The following is a 22285-nucleotide window of genomic DNA, read 5'->3' as shown; positions in this document are numbered from 1 at the left end:
AGAGAACATCTCACTTTCCCCAGTGTGAAAGGAAAAAGAATCAAGCTTATTAACACCTACAATAAAATCAGATGCTGAAGCTTTGCTTTCATAACTACCCAGGATAATTTGTTATTGAGCAAAAATAGAACAGAATATAATCATATTAGAATGATAGAGAATATAGAGGATCCTGCATCAATTCTCCAGTTTCAAAAATCTAATTTGCAGGACTGATTTTTTAGAAAAAGTAAAGTTTGCATGTTAGTGGTTGAAAAGTTTGTCTTTCTTGGAATTAATTGCAATGTATGTATTTTATGAAAAACTGGAAGTTTGTAATTTTTTAATATAGTGGCACAACCATATTTGCATAAGGTTTTCCATGTGAATTTGGTGTTTTGACTTTTCTAATTAAGGTCATTAATTTATCATTTCACTGAGTCATTCAGTAAATCTTTATAGATGGACTGCTTTATTTTAGGCACTAGGGTGTATTTGATATTTATCTGAACTACTAAACAAATTGAAGTTATTGTGTAAACTAAGAGTTAAGTTTGATGTTTAAATATTTTTTAAAAAGGTCTCTCTTCACTTCTAATTAAATAATGGAAGAAAAAGCATAGAATTTTAAAATTTATTGTTACTGTTGTCTTAACATATTTAAGTCATGGATGTTATCTTAGTGAAATGTCAGTATACAATAGTTTAATTAAAAAATTCATAATAAAGTTTTATTATGTATTGATTATAATATAATATTATTGATTTATGCAAGAGAAAGATGTTAAGAATGTAATATGAAAATGATATATCCAGGGACTATTTCATTCTTGTTTTTTCTTTGATGTAATTCATTTCTACACTAACTAACATGAGAGGAATGTCTGATGATTCTCAAGCACAGTAAATCTTTATCTTTTGTTATTTCTGAATGAATTAGGTTTACATTCTTTGTTTTTCTATATCCATTTATTATTTAATTTAACATTTATATTGAATCCCTGCACATACTAATGTGATGTGCTGCTTCATATGAAAATGTTGTTGTCAATAATGTACTCCTTTGAAAATTATTTTCCCATGAGATATCATTAGGACTTCTGCTAGCTAAATAAACAAGCAAAGTGAGTACAAAAATAAAGGAATAAAATATTAGATTTTAATGAGTAAGATACACACCAAAATAAACACAGATATATTGTACAAAGTATAATGGCTAGGTACACTTTGTCTGAGAAGTAGGTTTTTCAGCTGACTTTTGAAAGCTGAGATTGTGTCAGCTGAAGTCTGAGCTGGGGAAGAATCTTTCAGGCAGGAAGATCAGCAAGTTCCTCAGTTCTGGATGAGAAAGTGCCAGGTCTGTTTGAGGGACAGAAAGGAGGCCATTGTGGCCGAAGGAATCATGTAGGGTGTTATAGACCTTGTTAAGAAGTTTAAAATTATGCTAAACAAGTTGGGAAAACAGAGCAGTTCTTTGGCAAGCTGAAGAGTGACACGATATAACTTAAGTTTAAAAGATGAATCTGGCTGCTTTGTGGATGATAGATTGTAGATGGGCAAGAATGGGAGGAAGGGAACCAATTATTTGGTGATTGCAGTACTACAGGAGAGAAGAGCTTTTACAGAGTTGTTCTTCATTATGTGGTGATATACCCTTAAGAAATGATAAGTTATGTGTTGAATTGCTGGAGGTCATATGCAAAATCACTTTTTCTCATGAATATATCATTGGCATGTGGGCAGCAATGGCAGGCAGCAGGACACATACCCAATCTCTCCATGTCTTTTGTTTACTTGATAATTCTTTGTCTGTGTGACATGTTGGTCTCATAATTTCAACTTATAATTTTAATATGATTCTATATTTATTTAATATAAATATTCAATATAAATATAAAATTCAATAAATATTCAATAAATATTGAATCATATTAAACTTATATGCTTAATATGTACTAAATACTATGGACATTGATTTCCCCTAGAACCAATACTGACTCTATATCTGAGTTGATACTATAATAAAACTTGCCAAGAAACAAATAATTTATGGTATTAATGTAATGTAAATATTTTCAAAATAATATGTATGAATAGCAAATATATTTTTAAAATGCTGTAATGTGATTTTCTACTCTATATATTATTAAGATCACTTAAACTACAACCATCTGGGAATCTGTTTCTTAGTTCAAAGTATCATGTGTATAAATCTGAGCTAAAATTCTGCAAAAATTAATTGCCTTCTGAGAATTTTTTTTTTGTAAATTAACTATATTTGGACTAGAAGTGCTAAAATAATGGCCATTAAAATAATGACAATGAGACCAGTTTAATTCTAAGTGCTCATGATAGTGGCACAAATTGTTTAAGTCTAGCTTATTTATTTGCTTGTTTTAAAATTGCAGATGTGCTGTCTCTTAGGGAAGATGAATGTGCTCACATTAGTCTTTAGTTGTCAATTTTCTGATTTATCTTTCTTTCATACTTTAAAAATTCAGACTAATACAAATTTTATTATATTTCATAAGTTAAATTAAAAAGTAATTTCTGAATTAATAACACATGGGTCATGCCACTGATTTAAAAACATTTCAAACCAGATAGATACATTTTCCAACTAGAAAATATTTTCTTAATTTCACATTCCTATAAATATTATAAATGTTATTTGAAATGCTAACCTAAATCTTAGAAATATTTTTGAACTAATAATATGAGTAAAATTTAATGTTTATTTTCTGACTATTTGTTTGTATTCATTAGTTCTTAGCCACAGTCAAGTAAACTCAGTTTTCTTATATTTCATGCTCTATCTTAGATTTTAAAGGCATAGTGCTTTTATTTTGCAGATTGTTGCCTTGCGTGAACAAAATGTTCATATACAAAGAAAAATGGCATCAAGTGAGGGATCCACAGAGTCAGAACATCTTGAAGGGATGGAACCTGGCCAGAAAGTCCATGAAAAGGTATGACACATATGACATGCTCTTACATGGAAGTGTTTACTTGCTGTATCATTTGACAGGAGTATGAAATATTTGTGTCATTCATGTAATAAACATTACTGTGTTTTGACTTGTTGATCAAAAGTGCAGTATTATTTCCTTTATCATTAATTGCTCCTAATTTGATTCTCTCAAAAATATGTGTGGGTTTATGCACATATATATATTTGAATTTTTCATTACTTGCTATTAACTTGATTCTCTTAAAAAGAATTTAATTACATATCTGTTTGAACGTATCTATAATTGAATAAATTATAAATTGAATAAATATCTAAATATATCTATATATCTCTATAGATATATTAATAATCTATATCCAGGACTGTTTAAAGTACAGTAACAATAATTTTGATTTATAAGTGGTATTATGTACAATTCATGACTAATCTATGGCTTATCACTGCAAAAAATTTTTTATAATATCTTATTTGACTTATTATTTTCCATGTGTTTGATAAGACCACAGCAGTACTCCAGCTAATGAGAAATTACGTAAAAAGATATCTGAAGTCATTAGACTTTTACTGTTTTTTAGAAGGAATTGATTTTCCTTTCGGGTGGGGCATAGACCCAGGCCAAGGAAACCAACAGTCTGTTTGGCGCTTTTCTGTGCTGAACCACTTGTTCCCAGCACAGGAGAAAGAAGGTCAGTTGCTGGTAGGTCTGGAATCAGATTAAGATGACATAGGCATTTGCACATCCTGCACATGAGGCTTAGACCATCTCCTGGATATTTGCAAGTTATAGCTCTGGATGCTTGAGCTCCTTAATCATCAAGACCTCATAAATCAGGTAGCTAAATTGGTGTCATTTGGAATATCAGGAGGTTTTAAAACATAGCGATTAAGAAGCAAGTGACCGTACCACAAAACAAATAGCACTAGACTTCTTATCATAAAATAAATTGAGCACTTCCTCATTTTTCCAGTTGAAACAAATGGAGGAGCTTCTTATGTTTCCTCCTTCAACTGTAAAAGCAAAAGAAGCCAAGTCAACCAGACATTTCCTGAGACCGCCATCAATTCTGGTGGCTGAGAAGCAAACAACTCTTCATTAAAGGCTTTACTATTTTAGCCTTTATCCATGTATTTTATAGAAATCTTAAGCTAGGTATTAACAATAAGCTACAATCTGACAGCTAGATTTCATGAGCTATATTTCAAATTTGAATAAAACTTATTCCTCTTTTCTTCAGATAATTAAACTGACATTAATTCAGTAAATAAACCACCAAGCTCTTTAGAATAGGGCATTTGCACACAATCCTCAGTTTAGGAAACTAACATGTCATTTTACTATTACTGTTTCATTTTAATTATATCATCAGTAATACAGTGCTATACCTTTCCCCAGAGAATTACAGAATGACATTGGTTTGAGTATGAAAATGGACTTTATGGTCATCTTGTCTTTTTCTTAGAAGTCTTCAAAATATAGTGATGCCATATTATGCTAATCTAGACTAAAATTAAAGAAATATGCTTTCAAAGGCATAAAGAACTTAAGATCTTGTCTATTCGCTAACAAACCATTTGGTGCTTAAAGCATTCCTCTAGTACTTCTGGGGAGTGGGGTACTCATACATGTAGTTTTTTTCAAATATTATTTTTTTTAAGATATAACCCCAAAATATTTAGGCATTATAGAATATAAGACAATTCATGTCAGATTAATTTTCAGAAACTGATTACAGAATTAGGATGAGGACCTATGAATAAATGATGTTTGTCTCTATTGGACTCAACAGATAGTGGTATATATGTGGAGGATTCTGAGTATTTGAAGACCTAAAGTACTTGTCTTTAACTTTCTTTGCCTTCCAGTTCTGGGTGAAGGCATTTCAGCCAGTGTAGAAGAGAAATTCTGTGCCATTGCTAACTCACTCACACTTTTTTATAGATGTAACTAAAGATTTTTAAACATTGTGATTATCGGCATACTTATTTTAAATTTCCCAATATTGTAGGAAGAGTGATTTCCAAATGCTTTGAAATAATGATATACTAGTATTTTTAAAAATATCATGCCCCTATCCTGCAATGTAATCCTAAAATATATGTCATATTTTTTTTAATTTTAAAAATAAATAAACTGTGCTTTAATTCATATTACTCCTGAGATGATTCAAGAAAGTACTTTAAAAGTTTTATTTATATCATATTTCTTTGCCTGATATTTCCTTTGTTTTCAACTTTATTGAGATATAATTGACATATAAGATTATATAAGTTTCAGGTGTGCAATGTGATGGTTTGCTCTACAGATTGTGTAAAATTAAGGTATACAGTGTGATGATTTTGTATAAGTATATATTGTAAAATGATTACCATGATAAGATTGGTTAATTCATTCATCACCGTGTGTGTGTGTGTGGTGAGAACATTTAAGATTTACTTTCTTAACAACTTTCAATTATACAATATTAACTATAGTCACCTTGCTGTACATTAGATCCCCAGAACTTATTCATCTTCTAACTGCAGACATTTTTTGACAAAAGCTGAAATAATATCCTAATTATTATTTTTATCATCCTTTTATAAATACTGCTAAATTATGCACCTGAACATTATAAATCATTTTTTCGAAATTATCCCCAATAACAGGATTATTTAAGGTATGTTAATACCGTTAAATAACAAGTGTTATAAGATTGTAATTTAAATCCTAACACTTAATTTTTCAGTAACAAGTGTTTAAAAGGTATATTAAAACAAAGGAAAAGAGAATATTATTTTGGGGAGTGTCTATATTGGGGAGTAGCGAAGGTTATCAGCGTAGGATGACTGTAGTATTAGTGTATAAACTGCACAGGGGTCGTTTGGAGGAAACATGAAACTATTGTCAGGTACTGTGGAGCTGTCAGAAAGTGACTTGCAAATCCTAGTCACAAGGATCGCCCTTTGTTTAGGGCAGTAAAGTTACTTAAATTACATAGTCAGGGTGGGTTATTAGCCAACAGGAGAGGTTTTACGGCAGTGGCTTGAAAACTCTGTTCACAAAATAGTTGATAAAAATAGTCTCATAAAAGCACACTCCGAAACAGGCCTATTACTCATAGAAAAGTTGTGTAATTATTACCAACATTTTGAAAACAAAGATGAAAAGAAAAAATAAGCTTAACTGAAACAATTTTGTTTCTGTGCGCCATGGATTTAATCAGGTGTTCTAGAAGAGCATAATTATCCACGGGATAATAAAAAAATTTTCAGAACACTAAATTTTACCTCATTAAAAGTTCAGGACTAGGATCCATAACTTTCTTCCTGTTGCTTTCCAGAGGGGAGTTAACTTGTGAAAAAGAAATTTTAATAAACATGCTTCATTTGTAAAAGAGATAGTAATGCTCCTGGCTCATATATTCTGTACTTCCAATTATTTTTTCCAGCTGCAAATGTTTGCTAGGTAATGTGGGTAAGTAGTATGTTAGGCAGTGGTTGAGATTCAGAAGACATTCCCTGTAAAACTTGCAAAAGTGAAAATAATATGCAGTGAAAATAATCTGCCCAAATTAATATTGCAAAACATGATGAATAAAGTGGTGTCAAAAATGATACTAGAGTTTAAAGGAGGGATACATTAATTGTGACAGGAAGTGTCAGAGAGGCAGTGTGGAACAGTGACTTGTTTGAAGTCAGTAGACCTGGATTCAAATCCCATCTCTGCCAATAACTACCTGGGTGTCCTTACTCTGTAACCTCCCTGAGTATCAGTTACAGGTAAATAGTCATGCCTAACTTGTAGCTTCGTCGTAAAGAATAGAAACACTGACTATGAATGACAAAATTCTTGACACATTGATTACAAGCAATAAACAGTATGGTTATAGTATTTATTAATACTGTGTTCTCATGGTCATTAATTTTTCAATAAATATTTAGCGGTGACCTTACTGAAGTGCTGGGAAATTTGTCCCGTTCTGGGTGGTTGGGGCGCTAATGAATAGGGCAGATGAGGGCACAGACAATAAACACATACATGTAAAAGGGAGTGAATGTGATCAAGGGGCAGGTGCGAGGTGGGTGGGGAGGATAAGTCGACATGGCACTGAAGGGCTTTTCAGGAGGTGGAGTTTGAACCGGAACCCAAAAGAGTACAGAGAGTCAATGGAAAAGCTTAGAGTTTTTGAAACAAAGGAAACACTAAGTGCCAATGCACCGACAGTGGGAAAGAGCTTCTTGGGCACGTTCTTGGGAAGAAAGGATGGCAGGGTAATGTAGTCTAGTTGTCAGGAGAGGAAGAAGCAGGAGACAGGGCACACAGGGGCGGTGAGCAGGGGCCAGATCATTTAAGTTCTTGTCGGCTGTAATAAGGAGTCCAATTTTATTTTCAGAGCAATGGGAAAACATAGAAGTGTTTTAAACATGGAAGCATCCTGATTAGATACTTTTTAAAAAATCAGTTGCACTACAATTTTATGTCCATTTATCATTTTTTCACATATAAGACTTCTGAAGCAGTTAGAGACTTTTTTTCCTTTTCTTAATTTTACAGACAATGAAATTGATGCCTACTTAGAAAAACTAAATGACTTATTTGTCCAGAGCAGGACGAGAACCCCGGTCTTCTCACCTCCTTTGTACTCTCATGTTCCTTCATGCCAGGATGCTTTCTCTAGGTGTTATTATTGATTTTTGAAAATTCATTCTAATCCAACCTTATTTTTTTCTGATCTTTTAGTCTTTCATAATTACACATATTTATTTGTCTAGAGTTGATTATTTTATTCTACTTGAGTATGATTTTTTTTTAATTCTTTACTTTTTTTCCCAAAAATCTCTGTTGTATTTTTTTACTCTGAACAGATGCTCCAAGGCAGTGGCATTTAAAATTTTTAACTACTATGAGTATGGCTTTTAAACCTGGGCAAGAGGGGTCCACAATTTAGCAGGTCTATCTCTGGCCTTCTGTGCCTCTCCCTAAGGATGAAGAGTCCGTGGGACCAGGGGAAATTGCACAGGTGTGAGCCACACCAGCACCCCTTTTTGACCACACGCCAAGTTCCTGGCAGCCCAGACTTTCTGACCACACAGACCTTAGCCTTCAGGGCCTGTATGAGCTTGTTTCTAGGAGCAACATCTGTCCCTGCCCGCCCTCCGGTGCACCCATCCCTAGACCTAAGAAGAGGCCAAGGGATGCCTGTTTTTTGGGTCCCACAGAGTTTAAAAGCGCTGACTGAGGTATCCACATATACACAGGTAAAACAGACCAGTATTCTGGAAGGAGCTGAGGCTGAGAAGAGAAGGAGAGCAGGCTGCAGTCCAGGGCCATATCTGGGTAACTAAGTTCTGGTGTGGAACTTCAAGGAGTCTGAGAATTATTCATTCTGGCCTAAAAGCCAGTGTGAAGGTATTATTTCAAGGAAGATAGTAGGACATATTTTTATTTGACAGTTTGTTAGCTTGATGTATAATTGTTACATATTTGGAGTTATGGCATGTAGGCCTCTCTTTGCTCTTTTGCCTTGGGCTCCACACACACTAAGGACCCATCTGCTACCCACTGTAAGAAATATGATTTAGTTGCAACATTTTACTGCGCACACACGTATGTGTGCATGTATATGTATACATCTGTGTGCATGTGGGTGTAAAACTGAAACTGAAGTTTCACAAAACAATAGTTACACTTTACTATATGCAATGCATTTTGATATTTTTTTGTTCATTAGTGACTGAGGAATTACCGTAGTTCTTCCCAGAGCTAAGGGTGGCTGATCTTTCCAGTGATCACACAACAACACATCCTTGGCACGTCATGGGAGGTCCTTTCCAAACTGGCTGGCCTCCTCACCTCTCAAGCTTCTCTGCTTGTCACCCCACTTTGAACTTAGGTACTCTGCATGAACCGAGCTGATGCTCCCCTTTTCAAAAGTGTTGCCCTTGTTATTCTCTCCTCTTAGAATTTGACATTAATTTGTGACTGTTCTTTAAATTAATAAAATGCGACATAATAGATGGGTAATATGTAAATGTGCAGGCTGAAGAAATATAAAATCAGAAATAGATTTTTGTTTGCATTTTTTCACTTCTTTAATTCATGCCAGATAGGCAGAAGAACTTGGCCAAAAACATGTAAAACAAAATGAAGAATCGGTGGCAAGAGTAATTCTGAGATCACAATCTAGTAATTGTCTAATGGTTGCATTCTGTACATGAAGGACACTGAGCTGAAGTTTTATAAAAGATGAAATATGGGATGTGCCTTTACCAAAAGTAAGGGTTTTGTGGATTTTTAGTGATACAAGGCTGTTTTAGACTGAACCACCAAGGACAAAAATGGGCACTTAGAAAAAGTTGATATAACTGTGTGAGCAATATGCACCTCAGTAATGACAAAAGACCTTTATTTCCTCATGCTATTGTGCCATATTATGAAATACCATAATATACAGATTCTACATAGTCTCATACAAACCTGTTAGCTGTATGTTTAAATGTTTGGCTTATGAATATACCACATATCTATTTAAAAATACTATAAGATACCATTTATCACAAATGCTATTCTTTCAAAGATCTCTGCTATGTTCCAGCTGAAAGCCCTCATCCATAGGGATGTGTCCAGTTATTAACTGTATTTTGCCCATTTTTATGCCTTCTTCACTCCATGTCAACTACTGCCAGTAACTGTTCATCCAAAAATTCAGTTCTTTGTTAATTGTGGCTTATTTTATACATTATTGATTAAGCCCCAGTTTCTTCTCTGTATCAAAGATAATTATCATTTGAATTTTTTTACATCTGAATAGCCCTAACAGAATATTTTCTTCTGTGTGTTGATCCCCTGTGTAGTGATCTAATTTCTCATAATGACATGATAATAGTGTATACTTCTCTTTTAATTCATCAATTGAATTTTCAAGCAATGAAACGAAACAGACCTATGGGGTTTATGAATTTGCTATTTTGGGATTGGCACACCTCCTAACAAAAAGAAGGTCCAAGTATAGCCCTCGATATATGAGGCAGGAGTGGCCTAGAGGACTACGATTGGCTAGAAAAGGGCCCAGAAGAGGAAAGGTTAGGCTGTTTCATGGTTCATCCATATGCACAGGAAGTTAGACTGTATCAATTTTATAGGAGTTGAGTATCAATTTTATAGGCTAGGAAGATTATGACCAAAAGTCATCTTTTATATACAATGGCAAAAATAAGAAGTAAAAATCTAATGTTGTATGGAAACTTACTAAGTTCAAAACAAATCTCTCTCTGAATGCAGTGACTGGATTTTTATGCTTTCACTATACTTTTTTTTTTTTAATTTATTTATTTTTCTATTTATTTATTTATGGCTGTGTTGGGTCTTCGTTTCTGTGCGAGGGCTTTCTCTAGTTGCGGCGAGCGGGGGCCACTCTTCGCGGTGCGCGGGCCTCTCACCGTTGCGGCCTCTCTTGTTGTGGAGCACAGGCTCCAGACGCGCAGGCTCAGTAGTTGTGGCTCACGGGCCTAGTTGCTCCGCGGCATGTGGGATCTTCCCAGACCAGGGCTCAAACCCATGTCCCCTGCATTGGCAGGCAGATTCTCAACCACTGCGCCACCAGGGAAGCCCCTTTCACTATACTTTTAATAGATGGGAAGTGAAAGTGGAATTGACTCCTCCATCTTTAATAACAAATTTAGTATCATTTATATTATTAGCCCAGATCTGAGAGAAGCAGAAAAAACAATTTTTTGCTGAAGTAGGATAGTTTCAGACTTTAAAAGGCTGAGTGATTCCCAAGAGTTTGACAGAAAGTTTGTTCATTTATCTCTGTCCTATTGGCATAATTTGAGTGTCTAGTCTGTGACAGGGACGCTGCTTTCTTATAGGGATATAGAGAAGAACAAATACTTTTCCTTCCCTCTTCATTGCTTTGTCTGATCTTTAAGCCAATCCAGGAGAATTTTTAAGTCCATCATTCAGATGTTCTGCAATTGGCCTAATTTTATTTTTCACTTTGGTAGAGTTTATCCATCTTAACATTTCTCATGAAGCACGAGTTCCCCAGAAATTTAATGGATGTTTTACAGAACCCACTCTCCCCAAAAAAGAGATTTCTCAGGACAAGAATATTAGTATATATTATGCTATACAATTTTGAACTGTTATCTTTACTATAGTATTTATTAAAATTTATTAAAATTGCCCAAGGGGAAACATAGTACACAGTGTTTCCTAAACTTGTATGACCAGAAATTCCCTTTATCTGCAAGAGAATTGCATGTGCCAAAATGAGTATTCTGAAAAATATTCCTTAATGCTGGCTCTGGCCTTTTAAAGATAGGCAGACTGTTCTTCAAAGCTGTCTGTAAACCTCATTAACAAAAGGGCTACATGCCAATGAGAACAAGATAAATAACTTGTATAAAGCCCTTTACATTTTCCAAAAGTACTTTTACATAGTTGTTTTATTGGATTCCTGTAATAACCCTGTGATGTTTGTAGAGCAAAGATTACTGGCTCAAAGTCAGATAGCTTGTGAGCAGGATGAGCTGAGATAAATAGTGTAACAAGTATACAAATATTAAAAGTGAACATGGGTGAAAAAGTTAGCATATAAACTACCTGATTTCATGGATTTCAAAATATAAGAGTATTTACTTTAAGCAAAGTCTTAAATCTGTCCAGATGTCTAAAAGCATGAAAGAGCTTATTAGACTGAGCATGAGTCTTTAAAAAAAATTTAAAAAACAACAACAAAAAACCTTAGACAAAGAAAACTTTGTTACACCCGTGAGTTTCACCATGTGATGTCTCCACAATCATCTAGTCAAGTGTACTTCTCCAGCGACTCTTACTGTGCTCTCCTTTGCCATCAGTTTTTTTCTTCATCCATCCCATTCCTATAACATACAAAGTTCTTCCAACTTAAAAGAAATTCTCTTTTGGTCCTACTTATAGCATCAGCTATTGCTCTATTTTCTACTCCCCTGTGCAGCAAAGCTCTTCGAAAGGGTCATCTACTCACTCTCCCTAGTTGCTTTCTTTGCTTTCTTTGTAAACCTATTCCAGGAAGGTCTTTGCTCCACCACTACACAGAAACCTCTCCTGTTACCATCCTCACTAATTTTATATTGCTAAATACAGTGGCCAATTCTCAGCCCTTCTTGAGTTGATGTCATAGTTGTTCACTTTTTTTTTTTTTTATTAGATTCGCCTTTATTTTTCACTTGCAGTATAGGAAACTTCACTCTCTGTTTTTCTCTTCCCTCACCAGTGGCTCTGTCTCAGTCTCTTTCCTTGGATCGTATTCTTCTTCCTGACTTCTTTTTTTTAAGCATATAGATAGGTACTTTATGTCCAGTGAGAGATTATTTTGTCCTGAGAGTTACATTAAATTTGCTTTAAACTCCTATCCCCATCCAATGGAAACTCCTATATACTTTCCAAGATTTTTTCAAATTCCAGAAAGTTTACATTCTCAAGGTCAGACCTTGCTCTAATATTTATTTGTTTGTTTGTTTGTTTATTAAAGTATAGTTGATTTACAATATTATATTAGTTTTAGGTGTACAACATAGTAGTTCAGTATTTTTATAGATTATACTCCATTTAGAGTTACTATAAAATATTGGCTATATTGCCTGTTTTCTTCTTGAATTCTTAATGTTGAGGTGACCCGGGGCTCGGTTCTCCATCTTTTCTGTCAGTGATTTCAATCAGCCTCATAGCCTTAAATGCTGTCCATATGCTAATGACTTACAAATCTTTACCTCTACAGACCCTACAACCAAGTATATATATATATATCCAACTGCCTATTGAACATCTATCATCTCCACATGTGTATCTAAAAGGTACTGAACCTTAAAATGTCAAAAACCTTACCTTTTGATATTCCCCTCCCAAACTCCCTGCATCTTCTCCATCTCAAATGATGGAAATCTCACCTTTCCAGTTGTTCAATGTAAAGAATTTGGAGTTATCCTCAAGTCCTCCCTGTGTCTCACACCCCACATCAAACTGTAAAGAAATTCTATTTGCTCTACTTTCAAAATATATCCAGAATCTGCCACTTCTCACCACTTCCACTAAGCACTCTGCTCTAAACCACTATCATCTCTCACCTAGATTATTGTAATCACCTCCTTCCAAGTCTCTCTGCTTCTCTTGTGGGCCCTTATTGTCTATTTTTAACATGACATGAATCAGAGTGATGCTTTAAAACATAAATCTGAACGTGTCAATCACATGCTCAAAACTCTGCAAATGCTTCCCATTTACACAAGGCTCTGCATGATTTAACTTTCCTCATTTTATGACTTCATCTCCACCATCACCCCAGCCACACTGGCCTCCTGTTTACTTCTGACTTGCCCTTCCTTCTGTCGAGAATGCCCTTCTTCCAGATATCTGTGTGGCTATCCTCACTTCCATCAAGCCTTTGTTCAAATGTCATCAATATATTCTAATATTCTAATATAAAGTATAATTCATTTATTTATAATGTCTATAATTTATAGTCTGTCACCCCAGCTAAGAATAAACTCCATGAGGGTTAAAATCTGTTTTATTCCTGGTGAACCTTAGGTGCCTAGAACAGCTCGTGGCACATGGTAATCCCTTAATAAGAATATGTTAAATAAATAAATACCACACTATTTTAACTATTATAACACTAAATCTTGATCCTTAGAGTTTAATTATAATATCAGCTTTTTAATTCCCATTTTAAAACCCTATTGATATTTTCACTGAAATTGCTTAAATAAATTAATTAATTTGGGGAGAATAGTCACCTCTATGATATATTATCTTGCCATCTGTAATATGTTTTGAGTCTCCATTTATTTGTGTATTGTTTTATGTTCTTCTATAAAATTGTTTAATTTTTCACATAGAGGTATGGCAGATTGTTAGATTTTATTTCTTATATATTGGTTCAATACAGTGTGGAATAGCATGAGTCAGAATGGTATGCTTGACTTTATAGTCTTTAAAGTATCACTTCAAAATCGGTGGCCCCTCAAAATCAAATGCCACCCAGGTACTATTGCAACAACCCACTGACATACAAGCTAAATGAAACCATTCCATACCAATCACTGGCCTGGTTTTGAAGTTCCACTAACAGTAGTTTCATTCCCTAACTGAGTGGTTCTTCAGAGGTTTTCCTTTCTCCAAGTTATATCAGACTGAGGCTTAGTTTCACACTTAAGTTCCCGAATGCATCAAGATGACTGAGCCAGGAAGGTTTTTCCAGTCTTAGCCACACACCAAGCTGGAACCTGCTGACACTGGATAGTGAACTCAGGTCTCAGTCCAAACTCTTACTTCCCTCATGATAAATTCTCCTTGTGATCTCTTGGAGCCCTTTCTGATCTAGTCAATTGTCTTAGTCTGTGAGAGAATTTGAAATAACACTGAACTTCACAATTAAACGGAGAGCAATTGAAAGTCTCTCAACATCATTAATCATTAGAGAAATGCAAATCAAAACTACAATGAGATATCATCTCACAGCAGTCAGAATGGCCATCATCAAAAAATCTACAAACAATAAATGCTGGAGAGGGTATGGAGGAAAGGGAACCCTCTTGCACTGTTGGTGGGAATGTAAATTGATACAGCCACTATGGAGAACAGTATGGAGGTTCCTTAAAAAACTAAAAATAGAACTACCATACAACCCAGCAATCCCACTACTGGACATATACCCTGAGAAAACCATAATTCAAAAAGAGTCATGTACCAAAATGTTCATTGCAGCTCTATTTACAATAGCCAGGACATGGAAGCAACCTAAGTGTCCATCAACAGATGAATGAATAAAGAAGATGTGGCACATATATATATATACAATGGAATATTACTCAGCCATTAAAAAGAAATGAAATTGAGTTATTTGTAGTGAGCTGGATGGACCTAGAGTCTGTCATACAGAGGAAGTCAGTCAGAAAGAGAAAAACAAATATCGTATGCTAACACATATATGTGGAATCTAAAAAAAAAAGAAAAGAAAAGAAATGGTCATGAAGAACCTAGGGGCAAGACAGGAATAAAGACACAGACCTACTAGAGAATGGACTTGAGGACACGGGGAGTGAGAAGGGACGAAGTGAGAGAGTGGCATGGACATATATACACTACCAAATGTATAATAGATAGCTAGTGGGAAGCAGCCACGTAGCACAGGGAGATCAGCTTGGTGCTTTGTGACCATCTAGAGGGGTGGGATAGGGAGGGTGGGAGGGAGGGAGACGCAAGAGGGAGGAGATATGGGGATATATGTGTATGTATAACTGATTCACTTTGTTATAAAGAAGAAACTAAAACACCATTGTAAAGCAATTATACTCCAATAAAGATGTTTAAAAAAAAAAAGAGTCTCTCTTTTCCTCTCCCTCCAGAGGTTTCATGCTAATTGTGCAAACCCCCTCCCCCCACCACCCCGCCCCATCAAAACACTGTGGAAGAAATCATTTATCAAGGCTCCACTAAATATTCTTCCTCTGGGACAGGGGTGTATACTTTTCTTATATTTACATATCTAAAAGGACTGCTTAGTAATTCTTCCAGCTAGAAAGATCCTCTTCAGTGTTACTTCTGTATTCTATAGCTGAACAAAGAAACATTTGAAGACTTTCAATTGAAAACAAAAATAAAAAACAATAACAAACAAAATAACTCCTTATGCACACTTCATCTCCTTATATCTTCTAATTATATAGATTAAGAATTGTACAGATGAATGTTTTTCCACATTAATAATTCAATATTTTTATTTCATGTTGTAATATGAGAAATAGCTACTTCTTATATTTATGAGTGTTATTAACATTGATCATGGCAACAATTGACTAGAAATTTCTCATCTTTTATTTAGATTTAAGACACTATAAAAATGAAGTATATGTCTATTAAGCCACATACATCAGCTAGTGAATGATGTGTATTCTAGTTTAAGCATTATAAGAACTTCAGAATAACAGAAATTCCTCAGATGAAAAGATTCTTAAATTCAGTGGAAATTAAAAAGTGGCCTAGAATTTCTGTAAAGATAATAAATCTGTTTTATACTTATTAACAAAACACTATTGATCACATTAAACTAAGAACCGACAAGCAAAGGTCTATTGCTGGATATTTTAATTGAATAAAATTATCAGGAATTTACTGTATCATAATGAGTTTGCATATCTCAGTGTTTAACAGTAAAATTATTAATGGAGAAGTAACTATAAGAAATCATCTGGGGGGGGCTCCCCTGGTGGCTCAGTGGTTGAGAATCTGCCTGCCAATGCAGGGGACACGGGTTCGAGCCCTGGTCCAGGAAGATCCCACATGCCGCAGAGCAACTAAGCCCGTGTGCCACAACTACTGAGCCTGCATGCTAGAGCCTGCGTGCCACAACTACTGAAGCCTGCGTGCCTAGAGCCCATGCTCTGCAAAAAGAGAAGCCACCACAATGAGAAGCCCACGCACCTCAACGAAGACCCAATGCAGCCAAAAATTAATAAATAAAAATAAATACATTTATTAAAAAAAAAAAAAGAAATCATCTGGTCTAGAAACCTTCCAAGCAGGGCAATATTTAGTCAATTCTATTATAGAGGTTTGTTTCTTCTCATCTTTCAGAAATAAGAGATAAAGTCAAGTCGTTCCGTTTGAAATATTACATTAAAAAATAATAAGTTGATTCTAGAGTCTAATATTCTTGGGTCTATTATCACATCTTTTATTACATTTATTTCACCAACAATTTTATTATTTTATTACTTTGAAGCTTTTCCTCTTTATGCCAGTTTTTTAGGTTTGATGAATAAATTAGATACAGTTATTAGTAAAGTACCTGAATAATATAGATCTGTGGTTCTTAATCTCAACTAAACATTGCAATTACTTAGGGAGATTTAAAAACAATTATATGTCTGGACCCCACCCTTGCATATGGTCTAGAGTGGTTTCCATTCTATATTTTTATTCAGTTCTTCCAAGGATTCTAATGGTTGAGAATAACTGATGTGGAATACAAATATTAGTTCTGCTTTGTTATAGGCTCTAGGTTTGCAGGGATTGTAAATAAATGATTTACATATAATGAAACAGATTTAAGGAGTCACTGTGGAATTAGACGTAACAGCTGTGAATTCTGTACTGGAGAATTTCAAATCAAAGACAAAATGTTGTTATTTGTTGGACAAGATTTGAAACCTGAAGTCAGGTCTGATTTTTGAGAGCTAAAAGCAATATGGAGATTAACAAAAACAGTGTAGGCAGATGCCCAAAAGCCATAGCCTTGAAGCATTAGGAATCCCCAGTGCTGAATTGCTATCTGGTCCTTATGAATTTGGTTAATTGGTTGCTTTATTTGGTTTATTCTTTTTTCCCACATTATGCTGCATTTAAGCAGGAGTCTTCATATTCTGAGTACCCAACCTAGTGTCTGGCATATGGTAGAAGCTAAACCAGAGTTTTGGTGATTGAATGAATGAATAAATGAAACAATAAGTAGATTTAATGAATGGATAAATGAAATGATAAATGAACAAGAGAGAATGAACAAAAAAAGAAAGAGAGAGAAAATTGACAAAAGAAGGAAGTAAGGAGAGGGGTAGGTAGAGAGAAAGTACAGACTCCTAGGAATATGAAACTGGAATACCTTCATTCAAATCTTAATCTTATGACTTTTTAGTAGTGTGACCTTAAGTAAAATACATTCTGTGCTTCAATTTCCTTTTCTGTATCCAATAGGTTGTTACAGGGATTAAAGAGTTTATGCACATAATGCATGTGGAACAGTACCTGACACTTAGTCAGAACTTAATAATGTTAGGGAAATGGAGTAATTGTTACAAATGAAAGCTTAGAGCCAGAAAAATTTTTAGCTATAATTTCTTGGATAAGTACTCAATAAATGTTAGCTATTATTATAATTTGTCATTACTCTAGTGAAAGATACTGTTGTATACGGGAATTTGGAGGCAAATCCAAATTTGAGAATTTGAAGTAAAATGAGGAGTACAACGATCTCTTGGAATAAAAGGAAATATTTGCTAGGGTATCAGATTGACTGAAGTCTTCCAAGTCCCTTCTTTGGTCAAGGCCTGGTCTCAGATTTACTCATATAGTCCACATACAGACTTCATTATCAGCCTATGGAATCCCTGACTGGTTCCATCTTTCATTCTGTTATGTATATTTCTTTCATCCTAATACATTGATGACTCTCATGGAATTTACCATGAACTATCAGCTCTAATTTTTGTTACTTATTATTTTTATGCCTATGAACACTTCCTTTTTTTGGATTTGGGGTTTTTTTCTTTATTCTTTGTTCTGCATTTCTTTAGTACTACATTTCCCTTTTCCTCACAGAATGAAATATATTTTATTACTTTCCTGTTTTAAGGATTTCTTCATATCCGCTAAAGAATTATTGGTGCTGGATATTTATGTTAATGATTGAAAATCTTAGTGTAACTTCTTTGACCAGACAATCAATAATTCATCTCTAACCATAAAATTTCATAGAACTATTTTCAAAAATGAAATGGAACTGCTTATTGTTTACCCCTTAAATGCTGATGAATTTTAAGTATATCTATGCCTCTAATATCTGAATTAATAGTAAGATAAATTCCTAATTTCCACTCTTTAGCATCTTTTTCTATTTTCTCTAGAAAGATTAATAAACCATGAGAAGTAAAATGCATAAAAGAAAAAAAGAGCTTTTTGAAATTCATTAGGAGAGAATCAAAGACTTTTATGTTTTAGTCATGAAAAACATGGGCAGGGAGGTGTCAAAAATGTACAAGTCAAGTTCAGAAATATGTTCATAATAAAGTTTAAATTATCAGCTGCCGTAGTGACTATAGTTAACAATACTGTATTGTGTATTTGAAAGTTGCTAAGAGAGTGGATCTCAGATGTTCTCACTACAAAATAAAAATGGTAATCATGTGAGGTGATGGCTGTGTTAACTAACCTTATTGTGGTCATCATTTCACAATGTATATATACATCAAATCATCACTTTATACACCTTAAACTTACACAATGTTATATGTCAGCTATATCTCAGTAAGTCTGGGGAAAAATTGTCTACTACCAAGTGTAATAGCTCCTGAGGAAAATGAAAAAGGTCAACCAAATATTCATTCCACATGGGCAGCACCATCGAACTCTAAAAATTTATCATTAACATAGCTCCTAAATCCTCTGGAATAGCTTGTCAAGAAATATCTATCCAAGGGAGAAATCAATTATTAAGTTATGTTAATTTAGCAATTTAAATGCCCTCTATTCTGTACACTCAAGAGGCACTGTCATCACTTAAAAAGCAGTGTGAAAAATTATTTATTATTATGTTTAACAAACTGCCAATCTTTGGCAGGAGAGCAATGTATGGCCACACATATATGCCCAAAATAAGTAATAACCATTAAAGGAGCATAAAATGCAGAATTAAAATGGTCACATTAGTAATTTAACTGTACCACTGTTTTTTAAACATGTTAGAGTATTCTTTAATATATGCTAAAGCTAGAAGTAGAGTGAAAAAAATATTAATGGTTAGGTCATTTTGCCAGAGATTATCAAATTCAAAGAGAGACCTATTTCCGTTTTTTACCTGGTGCAATATGGAAGAACATGTCTAAATTCCTGGCTTCATCTCATGAGAAGTCACTGTGACTGTGACATGATGAGGCCTCCGGGGCTTCATTTATTCCACTTGGTCTTACACATAGCCTGTCTATTTTGACCATATTATTTATTTTAAGGTGCATTTATAACAATGGTTTCCTAATTTTACTTCAAATTTTTCCACTCTTATAGATAATTCATCTATATAGTGCTTTTAAAACAGGATAAAAAAAGACTAAATTCCCTGTCATAAACTTTATACAATGAAAGCTAAGTATATTGTCACTATATTTCTTTTCTTTTTGAATCCTTACTGTTTTTCCTAAAACTCATCATTTTCATTAATAGAAACATTCATTCATTCATCCAACAAATAGATTTTTGTGGAATATGCTATTCTGGTCACTAGAGACATAGAAGTAATCAAAACATTTATTTAGTCAACAAAAGTCTATTGCATCATGTGCCAGGCATCTTTCTAGACACTTGTGATACACCAAAGAGTAAACATATGAAGGCTCTTTACCTCCTGAAATTTATAATCCAGCAAGTTGGAGGAGGTTAGCAGAAAATAAACAATAAATATAAATAAGTAAATCATTTGTCATGTTAGAAGATGATAAATGCTATTGAAGAAAAAAAAATTAGAGAAACACAAAAGGATCAAGAGTCCTAGGGAGACATAGGGATGGAGACAGTTTGCACTTTTAAATAAGGTGGTCAAGATTGGCGTCCTTGAAATTGTTGAGGTTTTTAGTCATGTGGGTGACTAGGGGAAGAGCATTCCAAGCAGAAGGAAGAACTAAGCAAAGACTGTAACTTGGGACAGTGATTGACTTTATTAGAGAAACAATGAGTTTGCCAGTGTGGCTGAAGCAAGAGAGCAAATGGGAGAATAGTAGCAGAGAGTTCAGAGAGGTAAAGGCATGGGGGGAGGGGAAGGCAGTAGGGGAGGGGAAGGGGGATGGGGCAGTGGTTATTGCTCACTGTAAGTTTTCACTCTTGTGGTGTGTAGAATGAAAAACCATTGTAGTGTTTTGAGCAGAGGAATAACTTTATCTATCATGTAACAAGATCACCATGGATCACTCTGGTTGTTTTAAGAATGAACATGAAAGGACAAAGTTAGAAGCAAAGAGACCAGTTAGGAGGTTATTACAGTGATTCTAGTGAGAGTAGATGATGCAGACAAGGGCTGGTGTTGAGCAGGAAAAACCAGCTACCAATCCCAGGTGAGGATTTGCATGGAGGATGGCAAAGATCATAACAATACCAACCACCAGAAGTCGGAGCCCACATACCTCAGCCTATTGCATCTTCTGGGGTTGCGGAGTCAGCAAAGAGGACTGACAACAACAAGGAGCTCTTTGACATGCAGAAGGTAGCATACATGGGTAAGATTCACATGTACTGCAAAGATAAAGCAAACATGTTTTCCTAATAGATTGCCCCTGCTCTGCTCATAGAATCTTCCTCCGGTTCCCATCTCACCCAGAGTAAAAGTCAAAGTTCTACGGTGATCTCAAGAACCCACATCATCTGCCCATCTATATCCACTCCCATCCTCTTGCTGTAGTTCATTCCATTCTAGCCACACTGGGTCCCCTTGAAAATTTTAAACCTACTTGTGTCTCCCAACCTTTGATCTTTCCAACTGGAACAACACTACTCACAGAAAGGAGAAGAGAGGCAGCAAGATCAGCATCTGTAGCCTGCACAAATCTCCCATGACTAGGGAATTGGTCCTTCCTGGTAGCAGAGGCAGGACAATGGACTGCACGCACCCTGCTCATGCTGCAGGGGAAGACCCGTTCTCTTCCCATGAGGGACAGATACACTGGTGGGGCTGGCCAGGTGACATATAGCACATACAATACAAGGAAGTTCACTGCATACCTAGAACAGGGAAAAGGTTTCTCCTAATAAGGAAGAAGAATCTGGGGCCAAGTTACAGCTTGACACCTAGCTTCCATGTAGGGGAATATTCCAGACGCAGGACATTGACTGGGCAATCCTGGAGAGGGTTGGCAGTTTGCATGAAGACTGCCTCCCCAACAGGTGACAGCAGTAGACAGCATGAAAATGAGTCATATTTATTCTATTGCAAAGATAAGGCAAACATGTTTTTCTAATAGACTCAGTAGGAGATGGGAGAAAAAGAGAGGACTTGGTGGTGACTCCAAAGTTTTTCAGCCTGTGGAAGCATATGGGAGGATGGAGTTTTTACCAACTGAACTGGTGAAGGTTGAAGGTGAAACAGATTTGGGGAAGAGGCACAGGAATTTGGTTTTGAACATTCTGAGTTTGGTTGGACTGCCTATTTGATATTCAAGCAGGAAAATGGAGTAGCAGTTGAACATACAAGAATATACAGGTTAAGCCTGGGATAGAGAGAAAATTTAGGAATATATAGTTTAGTGAGTGAGACAGATAACAAACAAAATACATATTACATAGCAGAAATAAAAGACCTCTCTGATAAAGTGATATGTGAAGAGATCTTTAAGATACATTCTTGGTCACCTTTGATGATCCTCCCCTCTGACTCCACAGGTGACCTCATCCAGTGTTATAATTTTTCATAGGAGACATCCATGCCCTGCCTACTCCTGACTGCAGGCTCATGCAGCAGCCTAAGAGACTTCACTTTGACATCTCACAGGTTACCTCAAACTTTGTTTCCAAAACCCAGTTCTTTATTTTACCCCATCCTAATCCCAAATCTG

The 22285-nt window shown here is 35.1% G+C and overlaps 1 protein-coding gene across 1 annotated transcript in view; it reads left to right on the top strand.

The window, feature by feature from the left end:
- The window catches only part of PPFIA2 (PTPRF interacting protein alpha 2), a 405353-nt gene that overhangs the window by 263604 nt on the left and 119464 nt on the right, over positions 1–22285 (top strand). Inside the window, exon 6 of the mRNA XM_059936601.1 lies at positions 2832–2948. Within this exon, the coding sequence (XP_059792584.1) occupies positions 2832–2948 (117 nt within the window). The remainder of the gene's footprint in view (positions 1–2831; positions 2949–22285) is intronic.

Source organism: Balaenoptera ricei, chromosome 10 (assembly GCF_028023285.1).
Source record: "Balaenoptera ricei isolate mBalRic1 chromosome 10, mBalRic1.hap2, whole genome shotgun sequence".
Lineage (NCBI taxonomy): Eukaryota > Metazoa > Chordata > Mammalia > Artiodactyla > Balaenopteridae > Balaenoptera > Balaenoptera ricei.
Note: the sequence above shows the minus strand (reverse complement) of the source record. Positions and strands in the feature narration are given on the sequence as shown.